Source organism: Stegostoma tigrinum, chromosome 21, assembly GCF_030684315.1.
Source record: "Stegostoma tigrinum isolate sSteTig4 chromosome 21, sSteTig4.hap1, whole genome shotgun sequence".
Lineage (NCBI taxonomy): Eukaryota > Metazoa > Chordata > Chondrichthyes > Orectolobiformes > Stegostomatidae > Stegostoma > Stegostoma tigrinum.
In genome coordinates, this window is record NC_081374.1 from 31,304,636 (window position 1) to 31,331,532 (window position 26,897).

A 26,897-nucleotide genomic window follows, 5' to 3' on the forward strand; every position below is an offset into this window, starting at 1 on the left:
GCTCTTGATTTATTTAAAAGAGAGGCAGAATGATAACTAAAGATTATAAATAAAGCATAAAATAAAATTTCACCTGAAGTAGCCATATGTACAATTATTTTGTTTTTCAATCGCCGTCGAAGAGAGAACTTGGAACTTGTCAGTGCTATCAGATGTGTGCGAGATAATGATCTGGACCAAGAGCCAAGCCCCCTCCTCTCTTGCTCCCCTTTCAATCTATCCTGTAACATTTATAGCCTGAAACATTAAACTGCCAGTCCTGTCCATCCTTGAGTCACATCCCTGTAATTGCTTGATAATCTGCCCTACCTGTTAGGCCTCTTGTATTGAAATATGTGCAGTTTAATTTATCAGCCTGACCTCATTCTCTACTTTGTCCCTGCCTGACTTGTTTATTTGACTTACTTCTTTCCCCAGATGTACCAGTCTCAGACTGATCTCTTTCCTCACTATCTCCCTGGATGTGTGGTAGAATTGAGCATCAAGTGGGGCAAGGCCCATTTTGACATTGGTAAAATTTGTATCAACTCTTGTGTTTCTCACAAGCAACACAACAAGATTCTTGCTAAGCAGCAATGAAGTGCCAAACAAGAGGGATGATTGCTTCTTAAACACCTTGTGAACGTTACAATACATCTCATTAATATTCAGAATCCCATCTTATTAAACTCCCGCAAACAGACTAGACTTTGGGAAGACTCAACAAAGAAACCAGAGATAGCATCTGGAAGCTTCAGTTCACCACTGGCTCTGAATGACCTCCATGCTGGACAGTGGTCACCATCACTTAGGGCATGCTCCAAGGGCTCTGGGCATTCATGACCTACATCCATGGACATTGACATTTGACATATGTCAGCCTTTATGAACCTTCATTGCACATTTCCAATCCACATACAGGATGCTTCAATGCTTTAACTGAGCACGTTGGCCCCACCAGCGAACTGTCATTGTAATGCTCCTGTAAGGACATTGTGCACTTAGAGACATGCACTCAGCTCATGGGCTGGACCAGGCTGCATTTCCAGGCTCTTCACTCACTGTCATTGTATCCGCTCACTCTGAGTCTAATTAGACACTCACAGCATCGCTGACTTACTTTGCCTTTGTTACTTCAGGAAGATATACCAGGCTCGTAGCACTGCTGTCTTGTCCAGCTGTTTCGTGCGGACATAAAATCAGGAAGCCTGGCACATTTGACAGCAGGCCTCAAACAAGTCAAGGTGGCTAGCCTTTGCTCAGGGACTCCTGACACAGTAAGTTAGGAGCAGCCCCCAATACCAGTCCAGGCTGTGCTCGGACTCAGGAAGCTCTCCATATAAGTGGGTGAGGACCAAAATGACAGATAACATATGACCCATCTTGATTCTTTCTTTCTGCTGTTTGCCTGATGGATTGAGAGAGAGGCAGCTGTTAAGGAAGATGAAAGTGGGTGGTACAGCCATTACTGTTGGTTTAGGTGGGGAGAAGTCCCAGGCATTTCTTGACTCATACTTAGAAGGGATAGGTTGTCTAATGAGGAAAGATTGGGCATACCTGGCATATATTCACTGGGGCTTAGAAGCGTAAGATGCAACCTGATTGAAATAAACATGAAACTAATGGTGTATATAGAAAGGGTGTGTGCACTTGTGGGAGAATGTAGAACTCGGGGTCACTTTAAAAATAAGCGTCTGCCTATTTAAGACAGGGATGAGGAGAAATACTTTCTCACTAAGAGTCATTGGTCTTTGGAATTCTCTTCCTCAAAAGCAGTGAGGCAAAATCTTTGAGTCTTTTTGTGGAGAGAGAGATTGATTCTTGATAAGTAAGGGAGTAAAAGGTTATCAAGGGTAAGAAGGTTTGTGCTGGACAAGATCAGCCACAATTCTATTGAATAGTGGAGCAGGCTCAAGGAGCCAAGTGGCCTACTCCTGCTCTTAATTCACATATTTGTATATTCACATGTGTGGGACTTCATTAGATTTATGGAGTTGGTGGCGGACATGGGTTTGTGTTCAGTGCAAGAACATGTGGCATTGGTAGTGACTTGAAGCAGACTCAAGGCAGTGGTGGATTCGAGTTTGTCACAGTATGGAACCTGGCGGGAGTATTTTTATTGGCAAAGTCCAGCAAACACTCATAACAATGAGGGCATTGGAAGAGGCAAGATAATGCCAAAGAGTGGTAACTTTCATTCCAGTGGTGGTGGCATGGCAAAGAAATTCATGCCTGGTCACTAGGTCCATGCCCATTGCCCATGCCCTGTGACAGAGTATTTGACAAGAATTACTGTGAAGTTTAACACTTGTTCTTTATTCCTTTATTCTTCTGCCTTTATATTGTATGTTTTGGTTTATTTTTTCTGCGCTTTAAGATGGCACTGGAGACTAGCGCCATTATACAACACTTTTCATTGTATTTTATAACAAAATATGTGTGACAATAAATAAATATATAAAATTAAATCATTACAAACAGCAATAATGAAGTAGCCAGAAGTCCAATTTTCAATATATATGAGCAATGAAAATTGAAATGGGCAGTTACTGTTTGTGCCAACTTACTGTATGTAAATTGTTGTTATGTTTCACCACATCACAAAAACGATGACTCTTCAAAACTAGTTCAGAGTGATGAAGATGTACAAAGGTTGGGAAAAGTATTACCTAAATTCGAGTTCCTTTTGTGCTCATGGTTTGATTAGACCAGTTTTCTAGATGAGCAAGTTATAAATGCATTCAGGCACGACCAGAGTTATAGAAAAGTGTGAAATATTAACTGTACATCAACTTTTGCTAAATTTTTCAACCCCCATTAGTATAGTTGTTTGCTCGTGATGTTGTTCGATTACTTACAGTTCTTCCAAGAAATGAAGATCTCCAAAGGCATTCGGCTGTAGTTCATTAATATTGTTCATGCTCAAGTCACTGAAGAGAGACAAAAAATGAAGAATTAATTATAATGTAATTAACTCTGCGATCTACATTCGATTTTCACAGATAAGTGCAATTTCATTGTGAGTTTGAGATCTGCAATTCAAAAGCATAATACTGAGATATTTTGGAATATAAAATGATAGAAACATGAGATGCCTTGATGAGAAAATAATACAATATTTAATTTTCAGCCAATTAATGGCAAAAGCTGAATTTAGATTGATTAGTAGTCCTGATTTCTCTATTAAATAGTCTCTATGTGCTCAATATAACAAATGGAATAAACATTTTCAATGATTTGATGTCATTTTAGACGAAATTTTTTCAGATGTTGCTAAACACTCATTTGAACATAGAAATGCTACATTGAAATAAAAGATTTCTGTTTCATTTGAAGTCACCAAAGCAGGTTAATGTTGAATCAATGGAGTCTTTGGTTATTCAGGAAGTTGTCATGCTTGAAATAATGAGTTGGCACTTGCAATTTTTTTTGAGTCAACAGTGGTTCTGCAACTCATTAAAACATGGCACTCTTAATGGCTGGACTCCAAGGGGCATTAAAAATAAATTTAACTGAGTACTTTACTTTTACAATTGGTTTTACGAAGAAAGGTTTGAGATCAAGTCTACTATGGTGCCCTATGTTTGTACCGCATCAACAGAAGTAAATTAATCCAAATTGATTGATATATGATTATTTTACTTCCTTTATACAAAAAAATGAAACTTATGTAGGTGAATAAACAGTAACTTATTGCTCATTCAATGCCACAACCTGGAGATAAACAGTTACTCATCTACTAGGCCACAGTTACCTTTCAATTACTTGATATTAACTGGAGGAAATATTTGTTTCAGATTTAAGCAATTTTTATGAATATCATTAAAATGAAAAAAAAAGTAAATACAATTTCAAGAAAATACAACACAGATGTTAGAAATAAGGACAAGCAGAAAGAAAAAAAAACACAAAGGCTTATTTTTGGATGAAGGCAACCAACAAGTAGCGACGAGATGGCACTTTGGCAAAATAAGCTGTTTAAATTCCACATCTTCATGGTTCTGGTTGTCTTTAGCACCATGATTTATTGAATAGTTTTTCTCACAGATGCTGGATAAGTTCTTAAAAGAGTCCTACAACAAACTTAGGACCTTATTTAAATGTCATAATAAGGACTTTTGCTAAAACACCCAGTTCACACTCTGCATACCTATGGAGCATTTGTTCTAAGAGAGGACCTCTAAGCTGTCTTCAGTTTCCGGTAGTAACTTAGTCCAAAATTGAGCAATTTGAACAGATCACAGTACAAATATCAAGTTGACAGTTTGTAGGAGGTTGTCTTGCTCCTAATATGTCCAAGGATTTCACATAATCTTCTGTGCATTTAATCTAATCCCCATTCTCTCCTCAAAAGCATGTTAACTTTTGCTGTAGGTATTTATAAAGCAGGTGTTAGTTCAAAGAAAGTATTCCAAAGATTACTTTAAAAAGGACATACATTATTATTTTCATGTGTTTTCACATTTTCAAACAACTTGCCATAATTACAGGTGTTTGATGGGAGCCAGGTTTCCATAATGGTTTATGTTAAGAATATAACAAATTTATCACCCTTTTACAGAAATTTCTATTTATGATGATAATTACGTTAGTTACCAATGGTAACGTATGAAGGTGTTTTCTTTATCCACTGATGAACAAATTGTTTTATTGAATTGTTTTCTGATTGAAAGATAATTGAATATATAATTTATTTTCTGCCTTAACATTATAGATTTTAGTCCTTTAGTTTCATTTTATCGAAAGCAGCACATGTTCTACAGCAATGGAACTACGGGGACATAGGCTGTTATTTTGGGCAATCCACACCTTCAGGATTCAACTGCCATTTTCCTGGTACTTTCCTAGGTCACTGTTGTCACTCTCTTCTCAGATTTTCACTTCTCCATCTTCCACTCCGATTCCACTAAAACTCTCCCTTGGAGCCATCTTTTATTTCTGTACTCATTTCATTTTGACTTACCCCATCATCATCCAACCAACATAGAAAACTTAATCTTGGAAATTAAGGTGCTGGTTGCACTAGAATCCAATTTCAGGTATGCAGGATGAGTGGGACGAGTGTGCATCACTTCCAAATTTTACTGTTTTTCTTCCTTTTTGCTTAGCTCTGCACTCATTTAAATAAGAATAACTCTTATAACATCCTCCAATTCTGATAAGTTGGGGATTAAGTTGAAAGGGTCACTTTGTTCCCTGTCAATAGATGCAGCCTGACTCTGTTGATGGTTTCCAAAATGTGCTATTTATAATTCATATTTCTAGCAGCAATATATTTGTTGAAAGTATGATTTGGTTAATAAATACATTTAAATAATTCATTAACCAAACAAAATTGCATCATCATTATTTTGTATGCCTCCATATCGTGCGGTTATAGCTTGGTTGTTCCAAGAGCATTTTTTTTAAAGACTACACTTCAGAAATATAATATCTTGTATTTGTGCACATAAATAATGAAGCAGTTAAAGTATTGAAGGATGTGTTTAATATTATGTCAAAATAATATGTTTAAGAAAATATTTGTTCTAGAGAAGACATTCCTTTTTTGAATTACACTTCATTAATGTGCACTTTAAAGTTGGTATCTCTATGCATGCGTTTACGGCTAATGGGCTTTGTAAATAATCAAAAACCAAGGCCCTCCAGTGGGACACAGGATAATTATTTTTAATTGCTGCATTTCCCTTAATTTAGATGAAACAGCCGCAAAAGTATCTTTTGACTGTTTCCCATAACCATCTCAAAGTAAAACTACTCCTGATCGGCATGATAATTAGGATTACAACACAGAAATGTGACCTTTTCAGATTTCACAGACTTTCAAATACAAAAGAATGTTAATATCATTTTAAAAATTAGACCACCCAGCCCCAACTTTGTGCCCTTCCATCAATTTTAATTTCAGTAGATATTCTTATTTGATTGACGATATTTATCCACAGATCACTCTCCGATATGGATTGAGGAATGTGGAGTTTAATATGATAAACTTAAGTATTGTATTTGTTTAGTGGTTACATTAAGAGCACATAATGAATTGCAAAAAGGAAGGGAATAACATAATACCGTAATCTCTTCAAATTGGTAGCTGCCTGCTGGGAAATGATTTGGCAGATATAGATATGTATTTATATCTGCAGTTAGTTATTTAAAACATTTCTATTAATGATTGCTGTCATTGTAATAATGCATAAAATTTTAAAACATTTTCTTGTTAGTAGACTATTGATTTTTCACAAGGACAAGGCTAAAATATAGATAGTACATAGTTTATTTATATCTGTTTTGACTAAATGCTTTTAGTCTGCTAAATTTATGAAAGGCGAACAGTAAAGTTTGCATTAGCATTGTAATGAAACATCCAATGGTTTCTCATAAAGGAATCAAGGAATAACAACCTGCATTACTACATTACCTTTCATGATGTCAGAATATCGAAAAATCTTCTGAATGTTTGAGTTTGATACAGTTATTATTGGATCAGGTCCAATGACAGATCCTTGCCTTGTATCATTAAATCTATATTTCTCACTTCACTCCTGTGAGTGAACAGTGACAGGCCTCGTTGAACATTAAATAAACAAAATCTGAAATTAAGAATCTAATGATGGCCATAAAACCACCGCCGATTGTCGAGGAAACTCATCTGGTTCACTAACGTCCTAAAGAAATGGCCATCCCTATCTGGTTTGGCCTACATGTGATTCCAGACCCACGGCAATGTGGTTGACTATTAACTGCCCTCTGGACAATTAGGGATAGGCAATAAATGTTGGCCTAACTAGCGGCACCTACATCCTGTGAATTAATTTTTTTAAAAATGATATAAAGAAGTTAGTCAGAGAGGACATCTTACTTGGAGCTCAATAGATCCAGGCTCCACTTCCATGTGATCTGCTTTATAACTCCTTTTGCATATGCACAATAGCTATCCGTAAAGAGAAAAATGTAATTCCCTTCACTCTACAAAAGATCAAGTGTATTTTCAGTTGGAGAAAAAGTCAGGTTACTTAGTTTTATGTGACTGTTAACTCAGAGAGAAAGTTGAGTGAGCATTTAGAAATGCCATGTATCATTTCAGATTAAATTAAATAATTAAGCTTTAAAGCCACACTATATTGGCAAGAAAACAAATAATTACTGCCACTGTAGTCACTGAATGATTCACAGGAGATTTACTTTATAGTTCTAAAGAGTGCTTTAGAAACCTATTGCACATCTTTAAAGAGAAATTAAACAGATCCTTCTAATAATCTGTATTGCAAAATATTTTTCCAATTATGCAAGTCTTAAGCCCTATCATATTGCACCTGGTACATTTGAGAATTTAATTGCTGTACAGAGCAGAGTTTTCCTGGCCTTCGGTGTCTAGAAGTGGAGGGTGTGGTGCGCTGGGGGAATTTTATGTTGGGATGGCTCCCCAGTGTGTTCCTGTCACGAGGAATGATTCCCTAGGCAGGCAATGGATGTGTATTGTCCGTCCATTGCAAGGGTTCAGGAAGGCAATTAGGGTGATTTCTGGGCCACGCTTTTTGCTAGTGGTGGAGCAGTCATGCCTGCATGAGGAGGTTACTAGCTCAGCGGAGATGGTCTTCTTGAGATACTTTTGGGGCCATCAGAACCAGAGCCCTAATTCCCAAACAGGAGGCTGCCATGAGTACACAGTGCTCGTAAGCTGCTGCTTTAACGCTTTCTCTTCTGAGTGGAGGGACCCACCTCCATGGCCCTACTGAAAAAAATTATATTGTATCACTCACCCTTTGAGGGGGCTTCCATTTTGAGATGTCCTCACCATCTTCAGTGATTGTTCTAGCAGCACTAGCATTCCACTCTATCCTTGTTTGAATAGTGAGCTCAATAGTATCAAATTAGGAGGTGATCTCTGGGTTAATAGTTCCAAATCTGCCTCCCAACTGAATGATGGTTGGGCTACCCCATCTGGTTGTATTCTTTTTATTCATTCATTGGACATGTGCACCACTGTCTAGGGCAGCATTTATTGTCCGCCTCTAATGGTCTTGAGAAGGTGATGGTGAGCTGCCTTCTTGCTCCCCTGCAGCCTGTTTGATGTAAGTAAACCCACAATGCGATTTGGCAGAGATCTCCAGGAATTTGACACAGAGACTGAAGGAAGAGTGACATATTTCCAAGTCAAGTTGGTGAATGACTTGAAGGGGAACTTGCAGGTGATGATGTTCCCTTATAAAGGCTGCCCTTGTACTTTTTGGTGGTAGCGGTTGTGGGCTTAGAAAGGCACTGTTAAGGAGCCTTGGTGATCTTGTAGATAATACACACTGCTACTACTGGTGGAGGGAGTGAATATTTGAGGATGTGGTGACATCAAACAGGCTGGTTTGTCTCTTAGACGGTATCGACTTACTTGAGTGCTTTTGGGGCTGGATTCATACAATTTGAGGGCCTGAAGCCTTTAGAAAATACTGCCAAAGTCTGACTGGCGTCACCATTCAGTAATTTCTTCATGTTTGTCATCCAGTTTATAAGAATGAATGACTTGCATTTATATAGCTTCTTCCACAATTTTATAATGTCCTAATGCACTATGTAGCCAAATCTGTACTTTTAATTTCAATTACAATTGCATTGTAGGAGATGAAGCAGCCAACTTGGGCACAGCAACACCCCCAAAAACATTGATATAATAATAATCAGACAATCTGTTTTGTGGTTTTGGTTAAGTGATAAAGGTTGACCAGGTCAGCACTAAATTCCCTTTCGCTTCTTTGAGAAAGTGTCATGACTTTCATTCACCAGACAGCAGTCAATTCTAGCAATACTCCTGCACTCTCAGTTAGCCCTCAGGCTTATCTCCAAAAACTTACGCCTAAATTTAGAAAAATTAATTTAGTACTGATAAAAAGTAGCCGATCATATTCCCTGACTTTTACAATTATTCTTTGATATTCAGAACTGACACTGATCCCAACAATTCTAATGCGACAAATGTAAAGAGAAAGTCAAGATACTTTTTTGAATTGAGGAAAAGACCAAACAGTAGTAATCATGGCGAGAATTTACACTTGCAGGAATAAGTTGGATTGAGGGCAGGCAAGGTTAAATGTATTGAAATTTATAGGCACATGAAACACCAGTTGCAACCCATTGACTTCCACATGTAATAACAGTACACTAGGCTGTAAATGAGAAACTCCCTCTGGAGAAGCCTGTTATTAATGTGGGTTTATTAAAAGTTCATTATGCATGATGTTAGCATAGGTTTTGGGATTCAACTGTGGCTGCATGGGTTTTCTGGGCTTTCTGGGACTCACATGTGAAAACAAGGAAAGACGACAATGGAACTAGTAGGGAATGAATGAATTGATATGGAAACTTTCCACAGACATTGACATCTCACAAATTCCTTTTTTGCCTAATTGCATAAAAGAGTTTTGCTCACAGTCTTTGTCCTAAGTGTCTATTTTAAATAGGTTTGTACATGTAATCTCTATTCCACAATTATGATTTATCAGATGTGTAATATGGGTGCTGCTCGTGCTGTTTTCATTTGGATGTCATGTGATAACAGGTTATACAACACAGAGAGGAGTGCATCCAAGCTGAGGGGGGACAATGCAGCAAAAAACATTAGGCAAACTCATCAAAGGCTAAGAATGCGTAATACTTAGTTGCTGTGGTCTTGGGACCATTGCAAAGACAGAAGGCAGACTGAAGTCTGCATGATCAAAAACTATATTTTAGTCCTGTTATTAATACTGACACTCAGTTCACTGTAGTCAGTCAACATTTTTAAACCCCTGAAAAAAATTTCACTGAAATAATTAATATTTCAAATTTGGCCAAAGTAGGGGCTAAAAAGATAACAATTTGATAGGAGAAACCTAAATCGCATGTTAAAAATACTAAAAATCTTATTGATAAATGTTCGATTGTTGTGTTATAATTAGCATAAAGTTTTATTGTGCATGGCATAGCAAGTCTATGTTGCTGGTTCAAGCCACAGCAGCTTAGGGGTGGAAATTCAAAAAAAAATCTTTGAAGTTGAGTTAAGCAACATTGTAAAGAATGACAATAACTGAAGGTATGCTTTAATCTAGAGATCAGATTTCATCATCAAAGTCACAAAATTCCTGAGGCACCATTACCTGCATATACCTCTGAGCTCAGTTACAAGGATAAATCATCTCTGCTGCAAAGCATTCTTCTGACATTCATTATTCAGATCAATATTAATGGATACAAACAGAAACAAAACAAGCTCAAAGCCATCTGCAGAAAACAAATAGAAAATAAAAACTAGGTGGTTAGACAGAGAAAGGGAAATTTAATGAAACTGATAGAAAGTATGATCTGACATGCATTCATTTTAAATTAGAGTAGGTATTCTTGCTCTGTTCCCTCTATTTGATATTCCATCATAATTTTTTTTTGTCTTTTAAATGGAACTAATTGGATAGTTTTTTTAAAGAAGCTCAATATGTATAATGTATTGAACATTAGTAGTAGTACATCATTCTGTAATCTTGTTAAATATCATTAACTTCTCACAACAATCAAATATCTAAATCTATTCTGTAAAGCTTTCAAGGTAGTTCTATTCAAAATGTGGGAAAGAAGAGGCAAAAGTGGATAAGGGGATGAAATAGTGCAACAATGAATTTCACTACATCGGAACTTCAACAGACACATCAGGAACCTAGGTGCAAAGATCAGGGATGGATATCTTCTGAATTATTATTTCAACGTCCTGTTTAAGAGCACAATGGTAAAATGCATCCGAACATCAGTGGCTTTCTATTCTAATGCAATAAACTGTCCAGAAACTTGGAAAGTTTTGAGATTGGACATAAAGAATTCTTTCAGCTTGTCTTTAATCTGACCAGTGCAGGATGGTCCTGTCTGTTAGCATCCCTGCTGTCTTGATGAAACATCAAAGGCTTGTCACACTCAGAGGCCGGCAGCTCCAAACAGTGAGTTAGTCAACCATGTAATCTGCAATTGATCCATCTTTACAAAAGGAAAACTGAACAGATATCAGGAAGAAAAGGCCGACTGATCTGTACCTTGCCAATGAAGTGTCAGTATAAAAGTACCACGACCTTTTCTCTAATAAGTTAACAACATGAAAAAGGTTATAGTTTCACTGAAAACCAGTATGTTGGGATATTATTCCCTTTCTCTATACTTATAAAAATACCCACCTCTAATGACAATGTCAACAGTGCTGAATTCCAGAATTGTTTATGATGTGTCTATGATGATACAATGCTTTGGGAGATGTAGCTTGACCTGTTTATTTTATGAAGAGATGCTGAGACAGAGGTACTGAGAGGTCTGTTCCAAGCCAACAAAGTAGGCAACTTGTGAAGCCTTGGGGTATCATTTCTTTTACCTCCTAATGCTTCCCAGATACCTCCTCTGATATTAAAGCAGAAGTCTCACTTGCTGGACCTATCAATTTTGTTTGGATCAAAAATATTGACATGGTCACTGGCCATTTCAACTGTTTAACCACTTTCTCAAATGATACAAAAAAAAAGGCTTCTACATCCTTCTCGAGCTTAGGCAATGCTTGGACATATTTAAACAGAACCCCACTTGGCCTTTGGCTGTTACGGGATTACTTTCCATAATTGTCCTCATCACTATTTCTACCTCCGCCATTTTAAGCCAACTTTGAGTTTTTAGTTCCAACCTCTGAAGTTCAAAAACTATCTCTTTCTCCCTTTCTTCTGGTTTTAATGGTAATTCAAACTATTTTAATTCCTTTTCATGTTCAAGCTGCTTCATTTCCAATTGAATTTTAGCTTTTTCCAAGGATTCTGATACCTTCCTGACAACTGTAAATGATGTGTGATTGCTACAATTATCTCCCCTTTTTGCATGGACAAAGGTAACCCCAATTCCAGCTTGTCTATCAGTCCCAAAATCTTTGCCTGGTTCAGTTTTTGTAAAACTCATGAATTTACTTCTTCCACCCCTTGGGTAATTCTGAGTAACTGAAACTACAGAAGGCATACCCTATTTACACCAGCCAAATGCATTACCTGAAAAGAGAACACTAACACGCACCGTCTTTGACTTCAAGAATACTAAACCCAACATGGAATTACAGATTATGATCCCAGTGAGAGTCCCCAGTTTGTTGTGGACCAGACTAAAGCCCCTTAAAATATATTAAGAAGACAGCATAGACCCCAACTTTTTCTTATTTTTAAAGACAGATGTAAGTTGTTGTGTTCCAGGTGCAATTTGATTGGTCAAACTTGAAGTAAAACACTCTTTATTCTCACATTATAGTTAAAATAAAAAACAAAAGAAAGAATTGGAATAACAACTCCATTGGAAAATGTAACAGAATAATAGATATTACAGCAACTGCTCCAATTTAGTAACATCGCAAATTACACCTTTGACAAAAACAAATTCAGTAAAATAGTTTTTCTCACATGCAACTCTCCAGTCCAAGAGGAAAGAACATCAAGAGAAAACTCACAGCAAGAGAGAAATCAAGCATTGTGCTGTAGTAGGAAGAGCTGTATAGCAGCTTTCAAACCCAACAGCTAAAAGTTAAACTAAAATCCTGGTTCTGTGAGAGTTTGACCTCTTCATGCTGCTTCTATTGTTCCAGCTGAGAAAAAACCCCAAGGTCTCACAAGTTGTTTACTTTACTCGCTTGAACAGATCACTCAATACCTCTGTCTCAACCTCACCTTATAAAAATAAGGATAAAACATACCTCTTAAAGCCATAGTATTATCAAGTGACAGCTCTGCTAGTTTTTGTTTCAGCTGGCAATAGCATAGACAAAAAAGATAAGAAGAATTTACATCTGGAGCATCTTCCAGTAAGTTCCAAAGTGATCAGCCAATGATCTATCCTTTTATATAGTCACTGTTTGTGGGCAATACAGCAACCAAGTTGCACAAAGAAAGATGGTAAAGCAACCACAAAATAAATGACGAGTTAACTTAGTGATGTTGTGTGGGGTTTAAATTTTGATCAGTTCGCAGGGAGAACTCTCTGCTTTCCTATGAAAAGTGTCATGGGATTTCTTATAACCAAATAATCATTTGTAAGTGGTTCAAATTTATGTCTCTTCAAAAATATGGCATCTCCAGTGATCCAGCAGTCCTTCTTTGAACTGTTAGTCCAGATTAAGGACTATAACACTAGAATTTGAACATTGAGCCTTCTAATTAAGAAAGAAAACTTCTACAACTCAGCTAAACATCTGAAAATGCTGTTAGCAGAATACTATTGTATTTCAACACTGAGACATTACAACTGCCTGTTGCTCAAACTTCCTTTCTATCTAATGAGTTTTGACTTGTGATTCTACAGTTGCTTAATTGATCCTAATCCCTGTAGTTTCCAGAAATGTTTTGAAAACCGACATGATTCTAAAGCCACATTTATTATTCTAATTCTGGAATGAATCTAGAATGAATTCTCAAACAATATAACTAAATAAATGCAGCCATCTAATAAGCAACATAAAAATATATGAATCAGTGATATGTATCTGAAGTTTAAGATGCTGGAATTGAAATTATAAATATAATACAATTGAGTGATAATAAAATAGTGCTTTGACTTGCAAGAAGTACATTTGAATTTCAGTTATACTTTGGTAATATGAAAGGATTTCACTGTCCTCCACCATAGTTAAATTAAATGATTAAACATATTCAGTGATGAAAATACCACTTATCTCAGATTTTAGCTGAATGTTAACTAACCTATTGAAAAACTATTTCTGTCCACAAGGAAACAATCATCGATACCTTTTGGCCTGTGTTCAGTCAACGACAAAAAAAATGTTCTCCTTCTCTCACTCCCCACGGACAGTTGACCACTTACATATAAAAAGTATTGCCCTTTTAAAATGCCTAACAGTGATTATTCCACTGACTTCTGACGGACATAGCATGGTTGGGACAACAAACAAGGCACTGCCAATCATCTATTCAAATTATTTAATAAGACAGTACTTGAATAAGCATTGATACTGGGTCACAGAAATGCTGTCACAACAATACCTGAGATAAATCCACCTTTCTTTATTCAAATTTTCAAAATTTTTGTCAAAAAACCAGGACGTCATTTTTCATTCTGCGTTGAACATGAGGCATGGAGTAGCTTTGACTGTTTGCTCTTTTCACTGCTGAGGACACACACCTAAACTAGAATAGTGCCTCAATCTCTACACATATCTAAGGAATGGGATACAGGGGAACTTAGCTGCTTGGATACAGAATTGGCTGGCCAACAGAAGACAGCGAGTGGTAGTAGAAGGAAAATATTCTGCCTGGAAGTCAGTGGTGAGTGGGGTTCCACAGGGCTCTGTCCTTGGGCCTCTACTGTTTGTAATTTTTATTAATGACTTGGATGAGGGGATTGAAGGATGGGTCAGCAAGTTTGCAGACGACACAAAGGTCGGAGGTGTCGTTGACAGTGTAGAGGGCTGTTGTAGGCTGCAGCGGGACATTGACAGGATGCAGAGATGGGCTGAGAGGTGGCAGATGGAGTTCAACCTGGATAAATGCGAGGTGATGCATTTTGGAAGGTCGAATTTGAAAGCTGAGTACAGGATTAAGGATAGGATTCTTGGCAGCGTGGAGGAACAGAGGGATCTTGGTGTGCAGATACATAGATCCCTTAAAATGGCCACCCAAGTGGACAGGGTTGTTAAGAAAGCATATGGTGTTTTGGCTTTCATTAACAGGGGGATTGAGTTTAAGAGTCGTGAGATCTTGTTGCAGCTCTATAAAACTTTGGTTAGACCGCACTTGGAATACTGCGTCCAGTTCTGGGCGCCCTATTATAGGAAAGATGTGGATGCTTTGGAGAGGGTTCAGAGGAGGTTTACCAGGATGCTGCCTGGACTGGAGGGCTTATCTTATGAAGAGAGGTTGACTGAGCTCGGTCTCTTTTCATTGGAGAAAAGGAGGAGGAGAGGGGACCTAATTGAGGTATACAAGATAATGAGAGGCATAGATAGAGTTGATAGCCAGAGACTATTTCCCAGGGCAGAAATGGCTAGCATGAGGGGTCATAGTTTTAAGCTGGTTGGTGGAAAGTATAGAGGGGATGTCAGAGGCAGGTTCTTTACGCAGAGAGTTGTGAGAGCATGGAATGCGTTGCCAGCAACAGTTGTGGAAGCAAGGTCATTGGGGTCATTTAAGAGACTGCTGGACATGTATATGGTCACAGAAATTTGAGGGTGCATACATGAGGATCAATGGTCGGCACAACATTGTGGGCTGAAGGGCCTGTTCTGTGCTGTACTGTTCTATGTTCTATGTTCTACAACTGGCAAATTTGTTTTATAGGATTGAATGAATGATTTTGTGCATATTTACACTGCTTTCTGCTATTATGCTGCACCTCGGGGCACGCTATGCTGATTTTAGCAATTCTCAATAATGCTTCAGATATTTTGTTTAATCTTGTCCTTATGTGGAAGAAAATAACTGCGATAGAAAAGAAATTAAATGGTGTTATATTTTAGAAACTGGAAAATCTATTGAGAGTAAGATTTGAGTTTTACTCAACTGAATATGTTTGACATATAATTCCCCAAGTGAAGTTTGAATTCATAAGTACTTAAATAATTGAATAAATGCGCAAAAAATTATATACAAGTACACATGTCCTAGTTAAGGTTCGCTAAGGAATAGATGAGCACTGAAATATTTAAGAGCATGTATAATCCTAGAGATGACTACTAGCTGCACAGTCGAGGCAATTGCTTTAGTGTTAGTCAAATCAGAATGAGACCAAGAAGGTGCATTGATTCCAAAGTATAATCACAAACACTTTCTGAGAAAATCTTGAATTTGGAGATAAAGAAGTATATATTCATCACTCTGGAAACTCATCTGATAGGTGAACAAAAGTAATAAAGACCCAGATATGCCTTTGATCTATTTAAGCCTTGCAGAAAATATCGTCTTTTCCTGTGAGGAAAGGAACACTATATTTTCTATCCTGGTTGCATTAGAGGAATGAACATAATTAAAAGTGAAAACTGATAGCTTTTTTCTAAAGTTTATAAACATTTTACTGTCAATATTACACAACTAATCAACTAAATTTAAGTGCAGTTATTATGGTTATACAGGGAATCTTAGCAACCAACTTTCATACAGCAAACTCTGAAAAGCAGTAAATAAGATAAATCACCAGTTAATCTACATTTTGTGGCGCTGGTTGATGGCTCAGGTGCTTAGGAAATTGTCATTTCTGATTCAGCATCTCATAAGGAACTACTTACAAAAGAAAATCCTCAGGATCATCATACATTTAATTACGTTCTGTGAAATACAGTATTTGTAAGCGCATAATACAGGTCAAAGGCATACGTTAATAAATTAATATCCCTTTTACAAGCACCAAACAGCTTTGCTTCAAAATTAAACGGGAGGAAATGAATTTTAATCATCCAACTCTTGGTTTTTACAAAGAAATGATATTCCAACTTTCTGAAATGAAAGATTTATTTCCCTACAGAACTGGAAGTCAATGCTTTAATCCAGAATTTTGCAAATATTAAGTTAAAGTGATAAAAGATTAAATATGGTATGTCCCCATATTTCTATTGAAGTTTGTTTTTTGATATAAAGAATGCCTGATGCATTCACAAATGTCAGAAATAAGCGTTCCAATTTAATTTTTTAATTCTAAGAATTGCCACTGAAACTTTGTGGTCACAAAGTGAATAACACATAACAATGTCTTGCCTTCCAGTTGCAAATAATTGCCTGTCACAATAAACACATAAATAAACCAAGCCTAAAACAAGTAATAAATTAAACGGATACAGGTGCTATCAACAAAGTACAATGCCATTTTCTCCTAGATTCTTTTTCCCAAAATCTCAGCATTGTAAATGCCTGAAGTAATTCTTGTATCTTTTGATTTTATTTCAATGAAGAGAGAGCATCCTTTTGACATGTTCATTATCTGTTAGAAAGCTCTTTTCTGAATATCAGAAGCATTTTCCTACCATTGGTCAACATCATTGTTTTTAATCAGATGTATTCACATTTTGTCTTTTAGTTCTATAGGTTTACTGAAGGTTTTTTTTTATTCCTTCTAATTCTGGTGAAGCGGAGCTAAAATTATTCAATGTGATTATGAAGCCTGCTCAATCATTCCCAAGCCTACCTACCTGTAACTGGTCATCCTAGATTATTTACAATGATTTATATCATTTTCACTGTTTAATAGTTTAAAAATACTTGCTTATTATTTACTGAACTGTGAGATAAACGAGACCGGGAGAATGGTAATAAAACTGGACAGATTCACAATTAATAACAACAACAAAGTAAAATGAGTAATGAGAACAGGAACATTAAATATGAAGAAACATAGATTTCCTGAATCCCAGACCGCAAAAGGATACCAGTTGGCTCATTGTGATTGTACGGGGTTTTTTTGAAGAGCTTTCAATTATTTCTACCCCACTTTTATCCCTGCATGTTGTTCTTTGTCAAGTATTTAATTGTGTTCTGAAAGTTAATATCAAATCTATTTCCACTGCCCTTTGATGTACATTCAAGATTATGACAAGTAGCTGCTTAAAAAAAGTCCAATTTCCCCTGACATTTTCTGCGAATTATCTTGAATCTGAATTAGTTGCCAAACCACCTGCCAATGCAAGCAGCTTCTTCCTGTTGACTCCATCAAAAGCTTACATCAATTTTGAATACTTTTAAAATCTCCTCTCATCATTCTTTGCTTCAAGGAGAATATTCTCAATTTATCCAATCTTCTCACATAATTCAATCTCAATTCAACTATGGTACGTGAAATAGCTCCACAGAAGCCAGTATCCCATCATCAGGTCACCCTTTATTTACACAAGGAGAGTCCTTGAGACTGATCCAACTCCTTCAAAGCCAGCTCTCAGAGTGAACAGAACCTCGGACACTACTGTTTATATCCTGTCAGCTAAGGCTCCCTGATTGGACCAGGTTAACAGCCTCAGTCAGAGAATTTATATTCTATGAGGTTAATCTGGCTGACCTCATTACAATCACTATGGTATGGAATTGAAAAGTTGCAAATAGTTGTGCCTTGTGTTTCACCATGCATGGGAAGAATCTCACATTAGGTTAATGCTGACTTTATTATTAATTTTCTAAATCCTCTTTCTGTGCCTTCTGCCTTATTTGAATTGAGATATACTCAAATCAAATCATTTAAAATCAATTTCGTTCATTCGTGTGGATTGTTAAAATCTACTCTTTCACATTATGTAGGTGTCACTGCTTAAGCCAGCACTTATTGGCCATCCCTTTTTGACCTTGAGAAAGTGGGTGAATTGCATTCTGGAACACTTGCAATGTGAGTGGTGTAGGTATACCTGCATTGCTGATAGGAAGGGAGAGGCAAGATTTTAAGTCTGGGGCAGTGAAGGAACAGTGATAAAGTTCCAAGAGTGATGGTGACTGTCTTAGAAGGAACTTACAAACAGTAGTGATCCCATGCAACTGTTGTTTTTCTTTCCTTCTATGAGTAGAGATCATGGGTTCGGAAGATGCTATCAAAGGAGCATTGGTGAGCTGCTGTAGTGCATCTTGTAGCTGATGCACACTGCTGAACTGTGTGCTGGTGGTAGACAGGGGTATCAACTGAGCAGACCTCTTTGCCCTGGATGGTGTTGAGTTTGTTAAGTGCTGCTGATGCCACACTTACCCATGCAAGTTAACAGTATTCATCACACTCCTGACTTGTGTCTTGTAGAGGGTAGACAGGATCTAGGGAATCAGAAGATGATTTACTCACCATAGGGTTCCCATTCTCTGACCTGCTCTTGTAGTGAGCATGGGCAATTAAATAGCTGATCCAGTTTGTTTATTTTCTGATCAATGGCAACTCCAGCATGTTTGATAGTGGGAGATTCAGTGATTGTAAAGCCATTGAACATCAAAGGGAGATGGTGTGATTTTCTCCTTATTTCCTGGACTTGGGTGGTGTGAATTGTATTTGCATCGACCTAGGCTATATTGAGATCGGGAACTGAGTAGACTTGGTACACAATTGAGTGTCAACGAGTAGATTATTGATGAGTTTAATTAGATAGCATTGTCAATGACATTTTCCATCACTTTATTAATAACTGACAGTAAGAAGATTGTATTTTGTCGATTTTTGTGTGTAGAGGACATAGCTGACCAATTTGAATGAGCAACATTTCCAATGTTGTAGCTGTACTGGAACAACTTGGCTCGAGATACGGCTAGTTCTGGAAGATAACTCTTCAGTATTATTGGTAGACAGGGGACATGATGTGACATGTGGTCCCAGATTCTGGCTGATGATAATTTTGCTGCTGATAATGGTCTACAGTGCCCTGGAATGTCTGTATTTGAGTTGCTACATTAATTTTAAATCTATCCCATTTGGCATGGGGTGGTTTTGTCACAAAATGAAATGGAGAGTATCGTCTGTGTGAAAACAGGACTTTGTTCGCACAAGCAAGGTACAGTTGTCACTTTTAGCGATGCTCTCATGGACTGATACATCTGAAATAGAAAGGCTAGTGGGGATGAAGTCAGGTAGCATTTTCCCTCTAATAAAAACTGAAACAACTGCAGCTGCTGTAAATCAGGAACTAAAACAGAAATTGCCGGAAAAGCTCAGCAGGTCTGGCAGCATCTGTCAAGAAAATTATCAGCGTTAACATTGGGTCTAGTGACCCTTCCTTAACCTGATCTGAAATGTTAACTCTGAGTTTTTCTTCACAGCTGCCGCCAGACCTGCTGAGCTTTTCCAGAAAATTCTGTTTTTGTTCAGGAATTTTCCCTAGTTTAATTTCTCATCATCACCCCCACCCCCACCCCCACAGTTAAATAGCTATGTCCTTTAAGATTCAGCCAGCTTGGTCAGTATCATAGAATCCCTACAGCATGGAAGCAGGCCATTTGGCCCATTGAGGCACCACTGACCCACCAAAGGGCGTCCCACCCAGACCTACCTCCCAACTTTACCCCTTAACCCTGCTTTTCCCATGGCCAGACCATCTAGCCTGCACATCCTTGGACATAATGGCCAATTTAACACGGCCAATCCACCTAAACTGGATTGTGGGAGGAAATCAGAGCATCAGCCAGAAACACACACAGACTTGGGCAGAATGTGTAACCTCCACATAGACAGTCACCTAAGGCTGGAATTGAACCCGGGTTCCTGGCACTGTGGGGCAGAAGTGCAAACCACTGAGCCACCATGCCACCCAGTGTTTGTGCTACTGAGCCACCATCGATGATAGATATTGAAGTCCTCACTAAAATTACAGTTTGTGTTCTTATCACCCTCAATACATTCTCCAAAGTGCTACTCAACATGGAGGAGTACTGATTCATCAACTGGGGGAGGATAGTGAAAGTTAAATCAGCAGGATTTTTCCTTGCCCATGACTGACAACATGACAGATTGGAATGGCAATCTCGTCGGAGAGAGATACAGAGCTTCTTCAAGGTGGACAGTTCTGAGGCAGGGCCACTGGACACAAAACATTAACTCTGTCTTTTCCTCCACAGATATTGCCCAATTTGCTGAGCTTTTCCAGCAACTTTATTTTTGTTGCTGATTCACAGCATTCACAGTTCTTTTGGTTTTTATTGACATGATGACATGGTGACATTGGACTTCAACATGTCTGGAGCCAATATTAAGGGCACCCAAAGCAACTTCATCTCTACTGTATATCACTTTTCAGAAACCTTTGGGAGAATATCAGTGAGACGAAATGTAACCAAGGATGGTGACGGTGCAATCTGGGACATTGTGAGAAATGATTCTGTAAATATAACTATTTTGGGCTGTTGCTTGACCTGTCCGTGGTACAGCTCTGCTAATTTTGGTAGTAGTCTCCGGATGCAATGTCAACAGGGCTGGACTGGCTGTTTCATTCCTCTTAGACATTATAGCAATTTGATACAACTGACAGGCTTGCTAGGCCATTTCAAAGTGCAGTTAAGAATTAACCACATTGCTGTGGGTCTGAAATCACAAGTAAGCCAGAGCAAGTGAGGTCAACAGATTTCTTTCACAAAGAATATTTGCAAACCAACTGGATTTTTATGACAATCAACAATGGCCACCATTACTGACACTAGCTTCCATATTTCTTATTTGAACTTTAGTTCCACTGACTGCCATGGTGGTATTTAAACCTGTGTTCCCAAAGCATTAGCATGGGCCTCTGGATTATCACTACGCGAAAACCTCTTAATAACGTTAGTTGTCTCTAAAAGTTACAATTTTGTCATACATAAAATTACAAACAAATGGCTCATTTTGACATTACAGAAGTTATCAGTGTAAGTAAATGATATTGAAAACTGATTAAAGAAAATGTAGAATAGTTACTGACAACACTTTGACAACAATTTGAACTTAAAGGTCATCCAAATTTACAATAAGACTATAAGTCTAAACTTATAAGGACTTTGGAAATAAGCAAGCTAAATCTCTAAAAAACAGTAAATTCTATATTGAGCTGTAGTATTTCAGAAAATTCTATCAAAACTGCTGGAAATCTGAGATAAAACCAGAAAATGATGGATGTGAGTAACAGACAAATAACAGCTAAAATTGAAGCATAGGCTTGGCCTATGGAGGTTTGGAATCTCACTTGATACACAGCTCTCTCTTCAGTATAAATAGCTAAGTTCAGGAACAATGATTTGTCTCACCCATGAAGCAAATCTCTATCCTCCTGTATTTAGATGCTCGCCAATGTACAAAATATTGTCATGGACTTCTCTTTATGTTTCAAGCTGTATTTGAAAAAAAAACTTGTATCCAATTTACCTACAAAGACTGAGTGAGTTCTGCACAACTTGGTGGAATAACACTCACAGTATCTATTGCAACAGTGATGTTATACCACAAATAATACCCGTAGCTTACTAAGAACAGTAATTTTTTTTTGTTAAAAATGGTTGTTGAGGCTTAGAGATTGGATTTAATAATGACTATTCAAGTATAACTCATAGTGTTATTTTTCAATGTGTACCTGGCAAGGGATATTAAAGGACCAGGCTGATCAGTGTTTTAATCTTTGTTGTTTATTGTATATGATATCAAGGAGCATATGGTCACCTATTCCCTATTGGAATGTCAAGTTGAAGTCAATAAATAACATAATTATAAGTTGATTTGGGAAATGGGGGAAATATTGAGTTCAAAATGTTTCTCTGTATTGCACTATTGTAATCTTTCAATTTATCAAACATGTTATCCAAGGGAGGGGATTTAAACTGACTTATTTGAATATTTGTGTATGAATATATTAACTAATGTTGTTTGTTGGCTGTATAAACAAACTACTTTAGAAACTTACCTTCAAATTTCAACCATCCTGTTTACAAACTCAGACCATTTCTGTCTCTGCACCTGGCACTGCCTAAGGAGTGATCAGTTACATTTGTACTCCCTTGATGAATCCAATCCACACTAGGAGGTACTCAAAACAGATGGTATCTTATTTCTCTTTAATTATTGCTTATCTTTAAAGCTGACAGATTCACTTGATCCACTTTTCTGGAAGTGGAGATTTCGGTAGGGATTAAGGACCATAGTTCACTACCTTCAGTAACCTTATTACCTTCTAGCAGTTAACCTTACAAATTGCTAGGAGGGTTGGAATCTCACTTGATACACAGCTCTCTCAGTATAAATAGCTAAGTGGATTAGTAATGAGAAGGATAGGTTTTGTACTCATTAATACGAGGACTTTTTTTTCCTAACCTCAAGTATTCTCCCAACAGCCTACACTGTCAATTGGACTTTTGACTGTTTATCCTCACCAATTCTTGGTTGGTACTTAAAACATCCAAAAACAAATATATAGGCTTGTAACAGCCTTTTGGTATGAAAAGAAGTTTCCAATTATAGATATTGGATTTAAAAAATGGAGCCTTCTTCCTAGCTGTCTTTCATCTTCTGATGATTTACATTACCTTTAACAAACCTTGCATATAAATATCTAATTGGTTACATGAGTGATTTCCTGGTGGTGGTCTGTAATTAAGAAAAAAAAAACATGCTTGGTGATTTGGGATGGGGAAAAAAAATCAAGTTGTGTGTAAATGCACTTCCAGATATAAAAAATAAACAAACGGGAAAAAAAATTAAAAAGCAGCAATAGTTTCTCAAAATGTAAAAAGACAGTTTTAAGGGCTTTATTGGGTGAGTGGGTCCAGTTTTTTTTCTTATTCAAAAACAGAATGAGCGTATCACTGGCTAGGCAGCATTTGTTGCTGAAACCTAATTGCCCAGTGGGCAGTCAAGCGTCAAGCACATTGTTGTGGGTCTGGAGTTACATGTAGGCTAGACCAGGTTTCTTCCCTAAAGGACATTACTAAAACAGATGAGATTTCCCCCATAGGCATCATTAGATTCTTAATTCCAGATATTTACTGAATTCAAATTCTAGCATTTGCTATGGCGGAATTTGAACACGAGTCCCCAGAATGTTACTTGGATCTCTAGATTAATAGTCCAGCAATAATAGCACTAGGCTATTGTCTCCCCTGCTTGACTTTCTGATAATGAAGTAGCTCACACCATGTCAGCAATATACCAAACTGCACGCTTAAATTGACCTGAGACGGTGACACACCTGACAAATGATAATAAAGTCATTGGTCATACCAACAAATACAATTGTTGACCTTGTGTGAATTTTCTGCTTAATTACTGTCTTGCACCAGATACTTTTGACCGTGATATAGCTCCTATGTAATAAAAGAAGAGTTTAATATAAGCCAAAAAGAGATAAAAGAAAAGAAGGAAAGCAAAATACTAACCATGAAGCTGGACATCACATGCCTACCTAATATTTTTCTTTTGGGTAGATCCACTGTCCAGCGTCTGTCTGAGTCTTTCAGCCCAAAAAGCTCTAAGGTACTTCACAGGTTTTGTGCAGAGATGTGTAGAAGCAGGTGGAGAGGTCAGGGAGGACTCCTGCTCATGTGTTACACATGTTATCCCACATGGTTACTTTCTTTTCAGCTTATTCATGAGCAGGTAAACTGCTAAATTATAGTGATAGACGGGCAGGAAGTTCTGTACTCTGTCAAAATCTTCGAAGTCCCAACTTCCTGATGCCATAGTGAAAATACACCTAGATAGCACTTCACTCTCTGCAAGCCAGAAACACCACTTAGCCTTTGCTGACCAATCACATTCACCTCCAGAGAACTCAAGGATTAGGTAAAATGCAACACCACCACATTGTTCAAGATGAGGTCATATACCTTGCCACAATCAACATTATTTGGTCCCTTTAGAATCATAAAGACAACAATCATGTCACCTCACAACATTCTCCTTTCCTGTGAGAACATCTCCATTTACAAGACCAGTTCTGACTTCACCTATGATTATCCTCCATTATTTACTTCTGTTTAAAACCATGACCTCTCCATGAATAGCAAACTGTGAGTGGGATTCAGTTTGATTTTTACTAGCCGCTTTCTTCCGTCATGCATTAGTGGAACAAAACATCCCTCAAGGTACTCCATCTCTATCATCTATCCCTTTTATTAAGGGGTAACAAAAGCAAATTGTGTAGTCTGCTGTTAGTAAATCTAGTCAATTCCAACTCTGTACATTCAAAATGCATTATTCCAAGCCAAATGTTGACAGGCTTCATGAAGAATAATTACTGTATTTACTTTTACATTTTGTTTCTGAAAGTAATAGCCAAATTCTTATCCTTGATTCAAAGTCCTCACATCTAATCTCTCAATATATTGCCTAATACCTATGTAGTCTGTTAGTAATATCAATAGAAAATATCTCTGTCTGCAAATAAGTTAGAATGAGGAACTCTTAGCAAACAAAAACTAGTTGTTTTGTTGTGGACATTGATCATTTTTCAATCTTTTGGCAAAGTTAAACCTTCTATACATGAAGAATTATGTTTTCAAAGAATCAAAGTAATAGATGCATTATGTAATTTGTCCAAAATTGCCAATATGTTAAAGATGTCAGAATTTCAGGTGTTATTTACATTCAGTGCAAGCTGTGTCTCTATCATCTGTTTCACAGTTTTAAAATAAATAACATTGGAAGACAGTCATGCCTGACAACACTGACCACAGCTCCCAACTGAATTAGTCACCTTGGCATGTTTTATAAGCTTATAACATATTAAATAAACCAACTGGTGGATGATGAGTAGCTGTGACAGTTACTCGTTAACATGTAGGAAATATCTACCTCAGAAATTCCATGTTGCTGGTCATGCGTTCTATGGGTCCTTGTGTGGATTACAGGTTTGATCCTACAGGAACATCTCTGCTCATTCCTTTGGCAGGTATTTCTGGGAGGTGGAAGTGGTCTTGGTCTCGAAGTCACTGGCATTCCTTTCTCCAGTTCCTTTTCCGTACATCCTTTTGGCTAAGGGTGTTCTCAAAGAACTATGTCCCTCCATGCAGGGGTTTCCTCCAAATTGGTTTCTTCTCAATGAAAGTCTCACACATTAATATCTATGTTGCAATTCTTACAGGAAGTCTTCAGGAAGAAGACTAATGACTATCTTGTCATGGAAGACGCAAAGGATATTGATAAATATTGAAGAATATTGACAAAGGAAGCATTTGAAATGCTTCCTTTGTCTTCCTCTTATTTGATTGCCTTCCTGGGCTGGGTAAAATAGATTTGCTTTGGCAATTAGAACTCAGGCATCCTAAGCATGTAACCTGCCTACTGGTGTTGGTTTCAGATGATCATGGCCTTGATGCTGGTGTTGTTGGCTTTTTTTCCACGGAGGCTGATCCTAGTTCATCTGTCTTCCCAGTTGATGCGGAGAAGTTGTCTCAAACAGCATTGATGTACTTCTCAAAAGCCTTGAGGCTGTGTCTGTATGTACTTCAAGTTTCAGAGCCATATAGAAGAGTCAGAAGGATGACTGCCTTATTCATAAGGATTTTGGTATCAGAGCAGATGTCACAGTTGTCAAAGACTCTTATCCTTAGGTGTCTAAAGGTGGAGCATGCAGATTGCATACCGTGTTGAATCTCCACATCAGGGAGGGGAAGTGTTCCACATTTGGGAGGATTCCTCTGTTGAACTTAAAGGGGGATGATGAATCACAACTTGACCTGGGATGGGTTGCTAAAGGACTTGAGTCTCCCTGAGGTTGACGCTGAGAATACTCCTCTGATATGCTTGCAGTAAGGATTTAAACAAAGTTTGAAGATTCTTTCTGAGAACACAGTCTAACATTGCCATCCACATACTAAAGTTTCACAAGCAAGATTAGTACTGCTTTCTTCTTGGATTTCAACCAGTTGTAGGAACAGTTTTCAATCCATTCTGTAGACGATGTCCATACCACTGGAAAGCTTGTTCTTGACAAGATGAAGTATGGAGGTGATGAAGAAGGAGAAAAGAGTGGGACAATGGCTTATCCTGGCTTCATGTCTATCTTAACCTCATAGGATTCTGCAATATTACTGTCAGCGAGAACCATCACCTCATATCTTGTCATGGAAGACGCAAAGGATATTGATAAATCTCCCTGGGTCGCAGGCCTTTGACAGGGTCATCACAGCACTTCCAATTGACCGCGACAAAAGCCTTGGTCAGATTAATGAAGGCCATTTGGAGCAGTTGGTGTTGTTCTGGCATCCATTTTGGAATTATCAAGCATTGTCCACAACCCCACTGTTTGGTTGAAAACACACTAGCTTTCAGGAGGGACTTTTCAGGAAGAAACTGGTCAACTAATGGAATGGTGAATGGTCTTGTTTAGAATTTAAAATCATTTTCAGTTATTTAAATCTGGGGCAGAATCTTCAGGAAGACACTGCTGTTGTGGTTATCATCTGGATAGCTGGTATTTTTTGCCTACGTAAAAGCTTCAATTGGTGGAAGGGCTGGAAGGCCATCCATGAAACTTCTGATCA

General features: G+C 37.7%; 1 protein-coding gene across 2 annotated transcripts in view; it reads right to left on the minus strand.

Moving 5' to 3' along the window:
• Positions 1–26,897, minus strand: part of LOC125462823 (leucine-rich repeat-containing G-protein coupled receptor 6) — a 248,235-nt gene that overhangs the window by 151,337 nt on the left and 70,001 nt on the right. For both annotated transcript variants that reach the window (XM_048553238.1, XM_059653420.1), the window contains exon 2: positions 2,838–2,909. In XM_048553238.1, coding sequence (XP_048409195.1) covers positions 2,838–2,909 — 72 coding nt within the window. The remainder of the gene's footprint in view (positions 1–2,837; positions 2,910–26,897) is intronic.